The sequence below is a fragment of the Hyaena hyaena genome, unplaced genomic scaffold (assembly GCF_003009895.1).
Source record: "Hyaena hyaena isolate Hyena2069 unplaced genomic scaffold, ASM300989v1 scaffold_27, whole genome shotgun sequence".
NCBI classification, from domain to species: Eukaryota; Metazoa; Chordata; class Mammalia; order Carnivora; family Hyaenidae; genus Hyaena; species Hyaena hyaena.
In genome coordinates this window covers 3,075,860-3,092,509 of record NW_024080659.1, presented here as the reverse complement: position 1 = coordinate 3,092,509, position 16,650 = coordinate 3,075,860, and the positions used below count along the sequence as shown (strand labels likewise).

General features: G+C 43.4%; 2 protein-coding genes across 16 annotated transcripts in view; one reads left to right on the top strand and one right to left on the bottom strand.

Annotated features, from left to right (window-relative positions):
• PIGL (phosphatidylinositol glycan anchor biosynthesis class L) overlaps window positions 1-3,439 on the bottom strand; it is a 74,421-nt gene extending 70,982 nt beyond the window's left edge. For both annotated transcript variants that reach the window (XR_005527589.1, XM_039227376.1), the window contains exon 1: window positions 3,111-3,439. Coding sequence is in view for 1 of the 2 variants with exons in the window: in XM_039227376.1 (XP_039083307.1) it covers window positions 3,111-3,345 (235 nt within the window). In the remaining variant the exon portion in view is untranslated. The remainder of the gene's footprint in view (window positions 1-3,110) is intronic.
• Window positions 3,440-4,501: 1,062 nt separating this feature from the next.
• The window catches only part of NCOR1 (nuclear receptor corepressor 1), a 158,206-nt gene continuing 146,057 nt past the window's right edge, over window positions 4,502-16,650 (top strand). For all 14 annotated transcript variants that reach the window (XM_039227337.1, XM_039227336.1, XM_039227339.1 and 11 more), the window contains exon 1: window positions 4,502-4,672. The gene's annotated coding sequence lies outside the window, so the exon portion shown is untranslated. The remainder of the gene's footprint in view (window positions 4,673-16,650) is intronic.

Genomic DNA, 16,650 nt, shown 5'->3' with positions numbered 1-16,650 from the left:
CAGAGCCTGGAGCCTATTTCGGAGTCTGTGTCTCCCTCTCTCTCTGACCCTCCCCTGCTCACGCTCTCTCTCCTAGAAATAAATAAAAAAAAAAAAAAAGAAAGAAAGTAAAATATATTTGAGGGGCACCTGTTATTTCTGAGAGAGAGAGAGAGAGAGAGAGAGAGAGAGAGAGACAGCATGAGGAGGGGAGGTTCAGAGAGAGAGGGAGACTCAAAAATCTGAAGCAGGCTCCAGGCTCTGAGCTAGCAGTCAGCACAGAGCCCGACGTGGGGCCCGAACCCACGAACCGTGAGATCATGACCCGAGCTGAAGTTGGACGCCTAACTGACTGAGCAAGCCAGGCGCCCCCACATCAGTAAGAATTTAATGAAAATAAGTTGATGCATAACTGGTGGAAGATTTGAGGACCAATCAGGGACCAATGAAGTGGCCCAGAGATTAGTGACAGCAAGAACTAACTAGCAACACTAGCAACACTAGTGGACAGATAAAAGGAGGAGGCAGTGTTCCCCAAAGGAAGTTGAAACCAAAGAGCTAGACTCTCTTTCATTAGAATGTGTCCACAGAACCCAGTTGGAGAAATCGTGTTTTAAAAATGATACTAGAATTGGGGTGCTTGGTGGCTCAGTTGGTTAAGCGTCTGACTCTTGATCTCTGCTAAGGTTGTATCTCAAGGTTCATGAGTTCGAGCCCCACCCCCACAGGCCCTGATTGGGATGCTGTCTCTTAAAGATGAATAAACATTAAAAGAATAAACAAAAAATGGTCAAATTACTTACACAGTTAAGTTACAGAGAACAGTTTTCCAAAGATAGATGACCAATAAGCACATGAAAAGATGCTCAATATCATTAGTCGTTAGGGAAATTAAGGCAAAACCACAATGAGGTATCATCACACCCGCTATGATGGCTGCAGCAAAATCAAAAACCAAAAAAGTAGGGGCACCTGGCTGGCTCAGTCAGTGAAGCATGCGACTCTTTTTTTTTAAATTTTTAATGTTTTTAAAATATATTTCTGAGAGAGAGATCGAGAGAGAGAGGCAGCGTGAGCAGGGAAGGATCAGAGAGAGAGGGAGATACAGAATCCGAAGCAGGCTCCAGGCTCTGAGGTAGCTGTCAGCACAAAGCCTGATGTGGGGCCTGAACCCACGAATGGTGACATCATGACCTGAGCCAAAGTCAGATGCTCAACCTACTGAGCCACCCAGACGCCCCAAGCATGTGACTCTTCATCTTGGAGTTATGAACCCCACATTGGCTTTAGAGATTACTTAAATATAAAATCCTAAAAAAACTGTAGAACAAGGTTTTAAAAGACCATTAAAAACAAAATATTAAGCAGCCAAGATGGAGAAACACTGCCATTTGCTATTATCAACCAACATACCCTACTTGTAAGTACTGTATATTTTTTTAATTAAATATAGTTGATACACAATGTTACTTAGTTTCAGATGCAGTAAGTACTGTATTTTCTGATTATTCCTAAAAGGAGTGTGTTAATATTGATTTTACTAAGGGGAGTACCAGTTTTTGTTAGTTTCTCGGATCTGTGACTTACAGATAGGTCATCATTAACAGGGCCAATAATTTGGGAAACTGTCTTTTTCTGACTATCTGCGGATATTTGTATCAAGTGGCATTAGAAATACACACTGCCTGAGAACAGTGTCCAACTCTTTGCAATGAGCAGTAGTAACAAGTATTTCCAATACTAAGCTCTTCAAAATGCATTGTTTTGTTGATTATTCCCATTCTACACTTCTATTCGATTAGTTCTCCTGCATGTTCCTTCTTCTCTGATGTTTATTAGCATCTCTTTTATGATTTCTCATAAAAGAATAACGCTGAATAATATTCCGTGGCCTGGATGTACCAACTTATTTATCTATAATACCAATTGAAGGACGTTTTGGTTGCTTCCAAATTTTGGCAATTATGAGTAAAGCTGCTATAAACATCTGTGGGCAGGTTTTTGTGTGGACATGTTTTTACCTTCTTTGGGTAAATATCAAGAAAGGCGACTGCTAAATGGTTCGGTAAGAGTATGTTTATAAGAAACTGCCACTTTGGAAGTGGCTGAAGCACTCTGCATTCCCACCATCAATGAGCTCTTAGGCTCCACATCCTCACCAGCATCTGGGGTTGTCATGGCGATGGATTCTGGCCATTCTAATAGCGTGCAGTGTACATACATTTTGAATAAAAACTTGGTAAATGAAAAATAACGTTCAGTGAAAATTATAAAACTATGAGATTTCTGCAAAAAAAAAAAAAATCTGTGTAGAAAAAGAACTGTAATGACACACAACCAAATGGGAAAAGCGGTCATGGACATTTGTTAAAAAAACAGCTTTATTGAGGTATGATTTTACATACGTAAAATTCACCCACTGTCTGTGTACAGTTCAATTACACTTATACAGCGTGCAAGTATCACCATAATCCAGTATCATAGTCAATTTTCGTTTTCTCAGTCCATCTTTTTCTATCTGATAAAAGAGGACTTACTCTTTGAAAGGCCTCTTCACTGGTAGTTGGTGGAGCTGAACTCTAAAATTGCCTATAAAACTATTTTCTAGTCTAACGCTCTGAGTATCTCTCTCTTCAGTTTGACATACGCATCTTTCTAGCACAAAATGGATTTTTAAAAGCAGCAGGAAGGTCCGTTGCTACCTTGAGTAGTAAAATTTTAAGGGCTGAGCAGGCATGACACAGCCTGGAATCTGTTGCGTGTCCCACAGTAAGATCATTATTCCTGGTCCATTTAGCACATAAAAAGGTTCCACAGAATAATGAGCACAGTCGCAGTTCCCAACGGAAATGTAGGTTATTGAAAGGAACGAAATGTTAACCTATTACTTGTGCTCCTCAATTCTGCGGGCAGTGAAGTACGTAAGCTGGGGACGTCCCCAACCCACCTGAGAACCTGGCCGCGACAGTCCACAGGCTGGGGCCACCGACTCTCCGCGAAGTGTCCACAGTAGGGACCTTCTGTGTACTCACTTAGCTGCCTACAGCAGAGAACCCTTCGGGAAGAAGCCGGAGGGCACCTAAACACCCTTCCTAGCCCCGGCTCCCAGCGCCCCGCCTACAGCCTCCTACCTGCAGAGAAGCAGAGCAAGTACAGCCGGTGCCGCAGGCGGGCCAAGCCTAGCACAGTGGGAGCAAAGAACATGGCTTCATCGTCGGGGTGCGCGATCACCAGGAGGGTCCTGCTTCCATCTCCCGGCACGCCAGCCGGCTCCTGACCCTTCACGCGTTCCCAAGAGTCCCAAACCCAGAGGAAGCCCCATCCTAGCGCCGCCGCGGCCAAACACAGAAAAGCCACCGCTTCCATGCTCTGTAGGTGGCACTGCGCCTGCGCAGGAGGAAGGTTGCCTCAGACCCAGACTCCGGCGGGAACACTGCGCTCGCGGAATTTGCGTTCCGAGTCTAAGTCGGTCAGGCCGAGCAGAGGTTTTTAGACGTTGGGTTCCTGCTGTGGTTTTGCATGGACGCCTCCCAACCCTTCTTTATCCAGTTTCCTCTACTTTATGCAGCATCTACGACGCCTTTTTGCCTTCTCGATTTCAGAGACCAACCCCTTGTCCAGTTTTCTACCTTTGTCCTTACAGTGCCATGGGTTTAAAAAGAAGCGTTTGAAAATACCCGCCCTCCCCATCTTGAGTTCCCTCCTCTCTTGAACGCACCATTTTGTAACTCAGATCTTAAAACCCGTGACTTTCTCGTAATTCTATGGTTAGCTCCTTATCCGGATGAACTGACTTTGCTTTTCCTTCTTAATTTTGGGATGTGGAGTGGTGGCTCCTCTGAAGGAGAAGCACGCGGTTACGAGGAACCGTCCAGTCATTTCTGTAGAAGAGCAAGGCTAAGAGAGCGCACTTCGCAGTTGCGAGGGCCACAGCCTCTTCCGACGAGTGTGGCTTTAGATTAAGGAACGACAGTCATGGACAGGTCAGCATCGCCTGACATATCAGGGAAGTCCCACGGCGAATTACCGCCGCAGCCCCGGAAAGTGCCTTGGGGAGGTCTACGTGCACCCCTCTGGTCCCAGCACTGGGGACCTGACTTCCCTTCCTGCAGCCCGGCGCCCGAGCAGGCGGCCGCCGTCCCGTCGGGCCGCGGAGGGGTGCAGGGCCCGAGGCATGGCCCTGGGTCCTTCCCTTTCCCACGCCCCGGGGCAAGGCCCGGAGCGCGCGGAGACCGGCGGGCTGGCGGCGGGCGCCCGGGCCCGAGTGCGCGATGGCAGCGCGCTGGGCCCGGCCGGGCGCGGCCCCGGCCCGTCTCGGCTCGAGGGGACAGCCGCCGCCAGGCCGAGGGGAGACCTGAGGGGACCTGGCGTGGGACGACCCAGGAAGCTCGGCCGAGGTAGGAGCGGCGCTCGGCCAGCGGAGGGAGACGGTCTCCCAGCCCTCCGGAAGGAGGAGGAGCCGGCACCGGAGCCGCCTTAGCCGCGGCCGCCGGAGCCGGGGGGGGGGAGGGAGAGGGGTTGAGTCAAGATGGCGGCCAAGGTGGCGAAGCAGCAGCGGCGGCGGCGGCGGCGGCTGGAGTGAGCTCCCGGCTCGCCGCGCCGAGCGAGGTCCCGGGGTAGGGACGCGCGCCGGGGCCGCGTCCTGCTCCGCAGGCCCGGGGGCGCGCCGGCCACCACGCTCCGCCAGCTCCGGGTGAGTAGGCCCCGCAGCCCGCAACCCCGGCCTCCGGGCCCCCGCTCGCTCCAGGGCTTCCGAGGGCTCCCAGGGCGCCGGCCGCAGGAGCGGCTTCGCGGCCGGGCGAGGGGCGTCGCGGGCCCGGTGGGTCGGGACCCGCCGCGGACGCCCGGCCTCTTCCCGTCGGCCGCCCGGGGCGAGTCGGGCGCGGCGCGGAGCTGGGGCTGGGCGAGTGGAAGAGGCTTATGGAGTTTGGAGGAAGAATGGGCTGCGGCCGGCCGGGTGTCCTGTGGGGAGGGGGCGTGCGGAGTCCTGCGGGCCGACTGGGGAGACCCGGAGGGCCGGGGGACTCCAGGTGTGGCCGGCACAGGTGGCGGGCCTGGGCTCCCTCCGAGGCGGAGTTGGTGGCCGTCTTGGGAGTGTGGAAGGGCTTAGGGAGGGTGACAGCGATGGACACAAGTGCGTGAAGAGCAAACTAGTTCACCTTCTAACCAGACCACTTCGGGGTGTAATGGCGAAGGGTGGGTCGTGGTGGAGACGGCAAAGATCGGAACCCTGTATCTTCTGCCTTTTATTATTGGTGTCTTACTGTGTGAAGTCGGTGAATTCTATTTTTTTTTTTTTTTTTTTAGAGGAAGAGGGATTTGAGAAACTGTAATTGAGAAACCGGTCTTAATGGGGAGGAGACCGAATTCTTCGATTTAACTGGATTAGGCATGGTCGTGCATTAAAGGTGTGGATGGGAATGAGTGATATTTATGAAAAGTGCTCAGGAAGGGTCAGTTCTTTTCGTGATATCGCATGCCACAGTGCCACTTTCAACAGAGTTCACCTTGGACAGCTGTGGTGTAGGTAATTCTAATCTTTGGGATTAGTGTATTCAACTGCATCAGATTGGCTTCCCTAATTGTATCGTAATTGTATTGAAATTTACATTCCTTGTGTGCATCCTGGTGAGGCGATGATGGGCGGCCCAACACGAGCCAAGAGCAACAGGCCCGGGATTTTAAAACGCCAATAAATACTCATTCATTCCTTTAACGTATCTTGATCAATAGCTACTGCTGATAGGCCGAATGTGATTGTCCCTTCGGCAGCTGGAGAGCTGATGGCATTATTTGATTTTTAATAGTTAAAAAATTTGTCTTAACGCACCTTTCATAAAGATATTTATTGGTTAAACCAAGTGGCCCTGGCTCAGGAGCAGATAGAACAATTTTAGGATCTTATTTAAAAATGGGTAAAAATTACTGAAGGAATAGACCCAAGTTGGAGAAAGAAATACTGTTTGTATTTGCTCATTCTGTTAAATCCCGGTGGAAGCTTATTTATTCATTTTAATATTTATAGTACACAGTTGCCTTGCTTTAAGCACACCTGTCAATGTAAATCAAGGTTAACACACGTATATATAAATAATATGCACATACTTACGTACATACATAAGGATGGGATTACTTGCAATACCAAAATACTCTTTCCTTTTACAAAAGGCTTACCATATGTTGAACTACTCCTCCAGAGAAAATACAATATAGAGAGTCCTGATTCTGACTTTTACTAACTGTGTGACATTTTGGAACTTGATTGACCTTTCTGTGCTTCAGTTTCCTCTTCTGCGATGGCAGGGGAACATCCACTGGCCTAGGATTGGCTGCTGTGAGCCTGAGAAAGTTAATAGTTATGAAATTGCTTTAAACAGGTTGAAAGGGTTATGTTTCTGTGAGGTAGTGACAACTTCCTTTGCACTCCCAAAATCCTTATCCGCAAATCTCTCATGGCATTCACACTTCCTACTTTGTATTTAGGTATTTATGTACCAGTTTTATCTCCTCTTGAGGCTAGGATAGGCCCTTCTCAGATTTTATCTTTACATTCAAGGCACCATGTACGACAATAATTTTCTGTGTAGGATATTGACACTGCAAATGTTTGTCGAACGGGTAAACATTGTATTGTAATTAGAAAAACATGTTCACATTACAACTTACCTGAATAGGCCTGTTATCTCCTAACGCATATCTGTATAGCTGTGATTCCCTTCATGGCCTCTGAGGAAGACATATCTTTAAATGAATACCTTGTTGGGATGAAATCAGAGTAAAACTTAAGTATTTGGTGGACCCACATAATTTTTTAAAACAAAGTACTTGAAGTTAACTTTTGTTTCTTTTTTTTTTAAATTTTTAATGTTTTTTAATTTATTTCTAGGAGAGAGAGAGAGAGAGAGAGAGAGTGAGCAGGGGAGGGTCAGAGAGAGAGGGAGTCACAGACTTTGAAACAGGCTCCAGGCTCTGAGCTGGCAGTCAGCACAGAGCCCGACGCGGGGCTCGAACCCACGAACCGCGAGATCATGACCTAAGCGAAAGTCGGACGCTTAACCGACTAAGCCACCCAGGCGCCCCAACTTCTGTTTCTTTGAATTTAATTGAGTAAAAGTTGGTTCCAAAGCTAGACAAATGTAGTCAAGTTCTTTTAAGCTTTTTTTTTTTTTTTTAATTTGGGACATGGTCAGGTTTTCTTGTCATTGCTGCTAAAGAAGCAAAGGCTTTTGAATAGGCCAGGGATTGATGTAGGTAAATGTTAGGCTATTTGTGTGTGTGTGTGTGTGTGTGTGTGTGCGCGCGCGTGGTGTGTTAGTCAGTTTTGATTGTATTTTGTGACCTGTCTCTATTGCAATTTCAGCTTCCTGTTGATGTCTGGGGATGATAGAGGTCTAATGTTATTTAGTTACTCTGTCTCTTCTGACACACATGTTGCATTTTACTAGAATACTTACAAAGAACTAGTAAAGCTTGAGTGGAATTTATTCTGTTTGGATTTGTTGATTAGAGATCCATATATAATTCATTCACCTGTTCAACTGGTGTGAAATGCCTTTTATGGTCAGGGTACATTACTAAATGCTGTAAAGGTATAAAGTTGAGCAGATCAATTATGTGCACAAATAACTCAGTCTCTAGGTTGCCTGATTTGACCTTTTCAGGTTTGAGCATGCAAGAAGGACATTTAGGCTGATAGTCAAGAAAACATTTTGTGTATTTCTTTTTCTGTCAGAACCTTGGGAGTATTGAAAAGCTATGAAAAGCTCTGTCATGTAGCAATAACTGTATGTAGGGCATCTGTTTTTTATTTGGTATTCTTGTGGTGGTGGTTTTCCTTGAACATTTTTACTGTTCTTCTACCGTTTTTTTCTACCCCAGAAGCTTGTGTGGTCAAAATATTACGTGGGTAGCCTTCAGCTACAACATACTTTTGTTTGTTTCTTCTCTTTGCATTTGAAAGTGAGATCATACAAAGCCATGTGAGTGTTCTACGGAATTCTTCAGTTTCATTCCTCCATGTGTGCTACTGTTAATGTTACTTTTACTTAAAAGGGATCTCGGGGCCCCTGGTGGCTCAGTTGGTTAAGTGTCTGACTTCAGTTCAGGTCATGATCTCACAGTTTGTGAGTTTGAGCCCCACCTTGGGCTCTGTGCTGATAGCTCAGAGCCTGGAGTCTGTTTCAAATTCTGTGTTTCCCTCTCTCTCTCTCTCTCTCTCTCTCTGCCCCTCCCCTGTCCATGTTCTGTCGTGCTCTCTCAAGAATAAACAAACATTGGGGCGCCTGGGTGGCTCCGTCGGTTAAGCATCCAACTTTAGCTCAGGTCATGATCTCACAGTTCATGGGTTCGAGCCCCGCGTCGGGCTCTGTGCTGACAGCTAGCTCAGAGCCTGGAGCCTGCTTCAGATTCTGTGTCTCCCTTCCCTACTCACACTCTCTCTTTCTCTCTCTCAGAAATAAATAAAACATTAAAAAAATAATTAAACATTAAAAATAATTTTTAAAAAAGTGATCTCAAAAAAATCTAAATTGGTTAAAATAAAATCTAACAATTTATAGAATTATAGGAGATAGAGTCATAGATTATCTAGTTTTACCACTTTTACTTGTGAATAAACTGAGGGCCACAGAAGTGAAGTGATTTGCCTAAATTACTGTAGTTGAGCAGTGGTAGAATCCAGTCTCCTGACATCCAGTGTGTAGGGCTCATTCCTTTACACTGTCTTGTCCATGGGATGATTCAGTGTGATGATTGACAGTTAGTTAAAACAAAAATCAGGGTGGATGGGGAATGAGAGATTACCTCTTCAGCTTACGTCTTCAATTTTTTTTTTATTTTATTTCTAGGAGAGAGAGAGAGAGAGAGAGACAGCGTGAGCAGGGGAGGGTCAGAGAGAGAGGGAGTCACAGACTGAAACAGGCTCCAGGCTCCGAGCTGGCAGTCAGCACAGAGCCCGACGCGGGGCTCGAACCCACGAACCGCGAGATCATGACCTAAGCAAAAGTCGGACGCTCAACCGACTAAGCCACCCAGGCGCCCCAACTTACGTCTTCAATTTAAGCTATTTCTTAACTTTAAATTTCTTCAGTGAAAATATAGGTTGAAAAAAAATTAGTCGTCTACATTAGTAATAAGATCACTGAGAAATATTTAGTTTGCTTAATTTCTAATTTGCTATGATTGAATATCGTCTTAAACAAAAATGTCCTTGAGGTTATCTAGACCTAGTGAGATTCCATGGAATTTAAGTATTATAAATTTTATTATGTAGCGGTAATTTTATTATGTCAATAGGTACTTCTGAGACCCCAAACAGTTTAAATTATTTTATAAATTAGCTATTGCTTGCTTCACTTTCAAACTTTTGGATTTTTTCTTTTTAACGTGTAAGGGTGCCTGGGTGGCTCAGTTGGTTAAGCCTGTGACTTCAGCTCAGGTCATGATCTTGCGGTTCATGAGTTCAAGACATAGATGCTGACAGTTTTGAGCCTGGAGCCTGCTTTGGATTCTATGTCTCCTCTCTCCCTGACCCTTCCACGCTTGAGCTCTTTCTCGCTCTCAAAAACGAATAAACATTAAAAACATTTTTTTAAAAATATACGGGACAGTTGTTAAATAAAAGCTTAGATAAATAGCATGAGCATGGACTGTATTTTTTAAAAAGATTTACTTTTACAGAGAGAGGGTATGAGCATGGTGGGATGAGAGGGGGAGAATCCCAAGCAGGCTTGATGCTCAGCACAGAGCTCAACATGGGGCTTGATTCCACAACCCTGGGATCATGATCTAAGTTGAAAGCAAGAGTTGGACGGTCAGCTGACTGAGCCACCCAGGCGCCCCTGAACTGTGTTCTTAATGCCCTGTTGAAAGGTGCACACGTGCTATTAGTTTTCTGTAGGTACTTATGCCATAAAACTTAGTTTATTTTTTTTATTAAAATTTTTTTTTTACTGTTTTATAAAAAATAGAGAGAGAGAGAGCATGAGCAGAGGAGGGTCAGAGAGAGAGGGAGACACAGAATCTGAAACAGGCTCTGAGCTGGCTGTCAGCACAGAGCCCTACGTGGGGGCCGAACCCACGAGCCGTGAGATCGTGACCTGAGCCGAAGTCGGACGCTTAACTGACTGAGCCACCCAGACGCCCCCATAAAACATATCTTAGAGGAAGAAGCATATTCTTTTTCCACTGATCTCCTCACATGAATACTGAAGCACGTCATATTTATTCCATTTGGGCTGTTAGATAATATGCCTATTTTGCCAATGTGCCTTACTCTTAAATCTACCACATCTAAATTCTGCCTATTTTTTGAGCGTTTAATCACATATTACTTCAGCCAGGAAGTCTCCCTCCTACTCCCTCTTCTTCAAAGATGTGTATTTTTCATTCTGGAAGTTCTTAATGCTTTGCTTATGCCTCTGTTATAATATCATATTTATGTATGTGTCCACTTAATCCCTGCTATACCATACGCTCATTGGGATCATGTCCGTGTCTCATGGCTGCCCCTACTCCCGGAAAAACACTGCACCCAGGAAGTGTGTAATTGAAATCTGTCGAAGGCGTAAAAAACCTAGCTGCTAGAGTTACTTGGTATGGTTGTTGAAGAAGCTGATTGATACCCATGTGGGAACTTGATGAATAGTTTATCTAAATTTAAAAACAGGAAGAAGTTTACCGGTGTCAGTGAGAGAAAATGTCTATAACCCATGAATTATCAAAGCATTTTTTAAAAAAATACATTTTTGTCTGTTTAGTGGGATTTTGGGGAGAAAGTAAAGATGGGATTGGTTCATCTCTTTGTAATTCCACATAGTGTTAGAGCAAGAATATGTTAATATTATATTAACATATATATGCAGGGAATTTTGGAATAGTTTTCTGTGGTAGGAAAAAATTGTGAATTAGGAATATGGATTAGTTTGTTTTTAGGATTATTATAGAATACCTTTGACCATTCCCTTTGAAAGAATAGTACTGATTAGCTTTATATCAAAGATTAAATCTTTAGGTGGACTAGTCAAGCAAAGGAGGAGGAAAGTCAAGATGACCAAACTATTTTGATCCCCCCACCCAGTGTCTACTTGAAGAATAAAACTTGAGCTGGGTTTTCTGTTTTTGTTTGGTTATATTTGAATAAACTGATATCAAACCAGAGTAAGTTGAGGTTACATTTTTCTAGGAAAATTTCACTCTTAGTTTGGTTTTGAGGGTCATCTTTCTGATTTAGTTTGCCTCTACCCCCATACTTGTGTTTAACTGACAGACTCCTTTCTTGACATTTTAGTTGTCACAGTTCAGAATCAGAGCAATCTGTTTGAGTTCATTTCCCTTGGCAATAGCATATAGATTTGTATAGATTGTATAATTTGAAATGTTTGTTTTAAATTGTAATTATCATGTCTTTGAAGGCCTGTTCAAAGATGTTTAGCTTCGTATTACTTTTGATTAAGTTCTTTTAATTCAGTTTTGAATTACAATAACTTTTATGAGTTTGGAATGAAACCAAAACTTGTGCTTTCTAGGAGTTACAGCCTAAAATATACACAGTGTAATATACCAGATGTAGGGAGTATATAGTCCATTAACTCTATGGGTGTGTGGGTGTGTATGTGTTGGGGGGGTGTGGGGGGAGGGAGGGGAGGACGGAATTGAACAGAGCAGGAGGGAAAGGATGGAAGAAGTTGCTGGATATTCTCATAAAACCATTTTAGTGAGTGCAGGAGGATGTGTTATTTTAGAATATTTGTCTTTCATCTATTATAAGTAATAATGTTATTTTACAGAAGTATAAAGTAGAAGTATATAGAGAAATTGAAAGTACCACTTCCTAGATGTAATCTTCTAAGTGTTGCATATTCTTTCGATTTTTTTTTTTTTTTGGTGGTGTGATTTCCTGTATTATGGGATCGTAACATACTGTTCTTTTACATACTACCCTTGCAAGTTGGTATATATAGAGGTATTTCTATTATTTATGGCTACATAGTATTTCACTTAGGAAAATACCATGATTTGTTTAATCGACTTGTAGCTAGTCGTGTTTTCCACCCCCCAGGAAAACAAAGCTGAAGTGAATTTTGTATATTCATTTTGTATACTTGTGCAAGCAGTTTTGTAGGATAGATTACAAAAGTGAAATTGCTGTGAAATGAATAGTGTAGATTTGGGCAGATACCGACACAAGTGTTTGAGTATGTCCCAAGCCCTGGCCAGTGCTGGATGTTACCAATTAAAACGTTTTGATCATTTAAGACGTTGGGGTTGTGTGTGTGGAGTGATTCTAATAGGCTCTTTATGGATTGCTGCTGAGGTTGGACATTATTTAATGTGGGAAATTGTATTTCTTTTCTAAATTGCCTGCTTTTGGTTATTTTTTGATAGAGTTATTGGTCTTTCTCAGATTGATTTGTAGAGCCCTTTATAAAGTATTCACTTTCTGTAAACATAAGTGTGCTGTACCGTCCCCCACCCCTAACTATTCTTTCGTGTTATTATGTAGTCCAGTATAGCCAACCCTGCTCTGTGCTCGCTGTGTGACCTTGGGCATATTACCTAACCTCTCTAAGCCTTAGTTTCCTTATTTTTAGAATGTAGATAATATAAATAACGTTTGCTGGCACATAGTAAGTAAATAGTAAATGTTAGCTGTCTTCATTATTAGTCTATATATGGCTTCTGGGTTTCATGCTCTACTTAGAAAGATCTTACTCTAAAATTTAGACTATTCACCCATCTATTAAGCTAAAAAAGTAAAGTGAGGAATACTATTGTATAGCGTGCTACTGCTTGTTTTAAAGAGTAAAAATAGGGGCTCCTGGCTGGCTCAGTCAGAAAAGCATACAACTCTTGATGTCAGGACTGTGAGTTTGATCCCCATGTCGGGTGTAGAGATTACTTAAAATAAATAAACTTAAAAAAAAAAAGAAAAAATGTATACATATTTGCTGGTATGTTATAGGATATTTCTCAAATGAAACCGAAGAAACTGGTAACATTGGCTGTTTTAAGAACCGAATGATTGAGGCACATGATTGAGAAGACTTTTAACTATATACCTTTTTTGTATTTTTAAGACCAAGAAGTCCCCAGATTTTAATTTAATATTTTCATGGTTTAAAAAAAATTTCCTGTTAACTTCTAATTTTTTGATCCATCTGGAATTTATTTCCAGTATAGGAAGTAAGGTAGAGATATAGATTTTAGGGGGCACATGTGTGCATGTTTTCTCCCCCAGGTAGTCAGCCATTTGTGTCAGCACCGTTTTAGTGAATAATTCATCCTTTGTCCCACTGATTAGATTTGCAGCTTCTGTCATTGGCTAAACATGTTTGGAACTGTTTCTAATTTATTATGTTCTTGATCTCTTGTTGTGTATACCATATCCTTTAAATTACTATTGTTTTGTGATTTTAGTACTGATAGGGTTAGTCACCTATTCATCGCTCTGTTTTTTTCAGACTTTGACCATCCTGGTCCATGTGTCTTCCAGATGAACTTTAGATTATTCCGTGAAGTTCAAAAAGACATCTTGCTGAGATTTTTGGGGGAATACTGAATATTGATTAGGAATATTGAATTTGTAGGTTAATTTTGGAAGATTGACTTCCTGTGCTTCCTCTCCTTTCGTTAAAATGGAGTTTTTTATTTTCTTCAGTAGGTCTTCAAACTTTTCAAATACTATCCATTTTTTTATTTCTTTTGTTAAAAAATATGGTGGGGGGGCCATCTGGGTGGCTCAGTCGGTTGGGTGTCTGACTTCAGCTCAGGTCATGATCTCATAGTTTGTGGGTTCGAGCCCCACATCGGGCTCTGTGCTGACAGCTCAGAGCCTGGAGCCTGCTTCGGATTCTGTGTCTCCCTCTCTCTCTGACCCTCCCCTGCTCACGCTGTCTCTTTCTCTCTCTCAGAAATAAATAAAACATTAAAAAAAATTAAAAAAAATATGGTAGGGGAAAATATGGTAGGGACTCAGAGAATTTATATTCTAGTGGAAGGGGACCAAATATAATGAAGTAAAATAGATCCATTTCAAATTGTGATTACTCTATAAAGGAGCACAAAGGCTTACGTCGTTGAGAGTAACTGATGGGAAGCCACTTTGTAGGGTGGTTGGGACTGGCCTTTCTGAGACGATGACATTTGAACTGAAACCGTAAGTTTGATGAAGAGCCAGCCATATGAATGAGCCAGGAAGAGCATTCCAGGCAGAGAGTAAAGAAGGACAAAGGCCTGAGGCAAGGAAGGTCTTGGCTTGGGATGAAGGGACTGGATGGAAGCTCAAGTTGCTGGGGCCTCCTGAGCCTTCGGGAGAGGAAGCAGGCCAGATCAGGTGGGGCCTTGTGGGCCACAGTGAGCAGTTGGGGTTTTATTTGAAGTGCATGGTAGCCCCTGGGGGGCGTAAGCAGAAGAGTGATGTGTTCTGATTTATGGTTTAAAAGATCATAGGGCCTTTTGAGTAGAGAAAAGTATTGAAGTGGGAAGCCTGGCTAGGAGTTTCTTGTAGCATGGTATGGGGGAGGGGAGGCTAGTGGGGATGGAGAAGGCTGGGAGGCTTGGGGGGGCCGTGTGCGGAAGGAGGAATGGGACTTGCTGTCTTGCTGTTGGACTGGGTGTTATTTTTGTATAGCATTCAACACTTTATTTTATTTTACTTTATTTTACTTATGTTTAACATTTATTTATTTTTGAGACAGAGAGAGACAGAGTACAAGCTGGGGAGGGGCAGAGAGAGAGGGAGACTGAAACAGGCTCCAGTCTCTGAGCTAGCTGTCAGCACAGAGCCCGATGCGGGACTCGAACCCATGGACTGCGAGATAGATCATGACCTGAGCCAAAGTCGGATGCTTAACTGACTGAGCCACCCAGGTGCCCCACAACACTTATTTTAATGTTTATTTACTTTTGAGAGAGAAACAGGGTGAAGAGCCTGAGGGGCCTGAACTCACGAACAGTGAGATCATGACCTGAGACAAAACCAAGAGTCAGACACTCAACAGACTAGGTTCCCCTAGCATTCAATAAATTTTAAGTCATTTGCTTTTTTTCTACTTTATTTTGGTATATGCCCCAGAAATAGAGTCTGTTCATAGCTGTGTTTTACTTTGCTTCATAACCTTTAGAAGCCTCTGTTAGTGGGTCAAAGGGGAGGCAGCACAGCGTGATCTTTAAAAGATCTGTCTGTGAGTTAAAAAAAAGTTACGTTGGAGGAGTTACTTAGGCTCTTGAAAGCCATAATGAGGGATAATAATGGAGCTAGTGTTTTAGGTGAGCTGCTTGTTGGCCAAGCTCTTAGAATGCTGCCCAGGATGTAACAAAGGCTCAATAAATGGTAACTTTAAAAACTATTCTCCTTAGGTATGTATCATCATATCTACTAGTTTTGATCAAGCATGTAAGCTTATCATTTTTCTAATCTTGGATTACTGTTCTTTTGTGTGTTACTGGAAGAGAGAATTGGCAAAAAGTTGTCCATTTTGGCTTTGAAATCATTCATTCTTACAGTTGAAGGAATGAATATTGCTCAATTCAGAGAATTAGTTCAATAGAGTGCAGCTGTACCGCAGAGTGCTCATTGGCGTTGTTTCGACTACTGCTGTCTTGGGAAACTTCTCCTTTCTTCTCACTTTAGGGCGAAAGCAGCATTTTGGGTTTTCTAAGTTCAGGAATTACTTATTGAATGCCTGTATTCTTAGATTAACGAAACAGTTATGCCCTTATTAATGTGTTTCTTTCTGTATTGTACTTGAATGCGGGTGGGATAGTTTAACCTGAAAGACCCTTTTTCTTTACCTCCCATGCATCTGCCTTCTAAGTGAAATGTCAGAAGAGGCTACAAGTAAAATAAATACCCTGTTAATGGCATCCCCCAGAGTAGCTCCTTTGTTTTTGTTGTTGTTGTTTAATTTTATTTTTTTAATGTTTGTTTATGTTTGAGAGACCGAGAGAGACCGAGTGCGAGTTGGGGGAGGGGCAGAGAGAGGGAGACAGAATCGGAAGCAGGCTCCAGGCTCCGAGCTGTCAGCGCAGAGCCCCAAGCGGGACTTGACCTCAGGAACTGTGAGATCGTGACCTGAGCCGAAGACCTTAACCGTCTGAGCCACCCAGGCGCCTCTATTGTTTTAAACGGAAGAATGCTTTAGTTTATTTTACAGGAGAAATTTTAGTCCAGTTCAACACCTCTCTGATCTCCTACAAATTACAAACCCCACGTAGATGATTCCTAGTGTCTACTGGAGACCGGCTCTTAGATGGGCTCAGGAGGTCTGCATTCTTGAAGTCATGGCCAGTCTCAGAGTCTTAGGTGGCTGGGATAATCCAGGGAGATGGTCCTTAGCCTCTCCTTGCCTAAAATACTTTTGGATTTGGACTAGAGCTGGGCTGCTTTATGAGAATTAGTGTGACCTGATTTGTCTCAGTTTAATAACTAATATTTTGTTATGTGCAGTGTCACAGAAGCCATACTCCTGTCCCATACTTCTGTATCAAAAGGTTTTATTCTTTGATCATTTAAAAGAAGATTGAATTGGGGCGCCTGGGTGGCTTAGTCGGTTAAGCGTCCGACTTTCGCTTAGGTCATGATCTCGCGGTTCGTGGGTTCGAGCCCCGCGTCGGGCTCTGTGCTGACTGCCAGCTCAGAGCCTGGAGCCTGTTTCAGTCTGTGACTCCCTC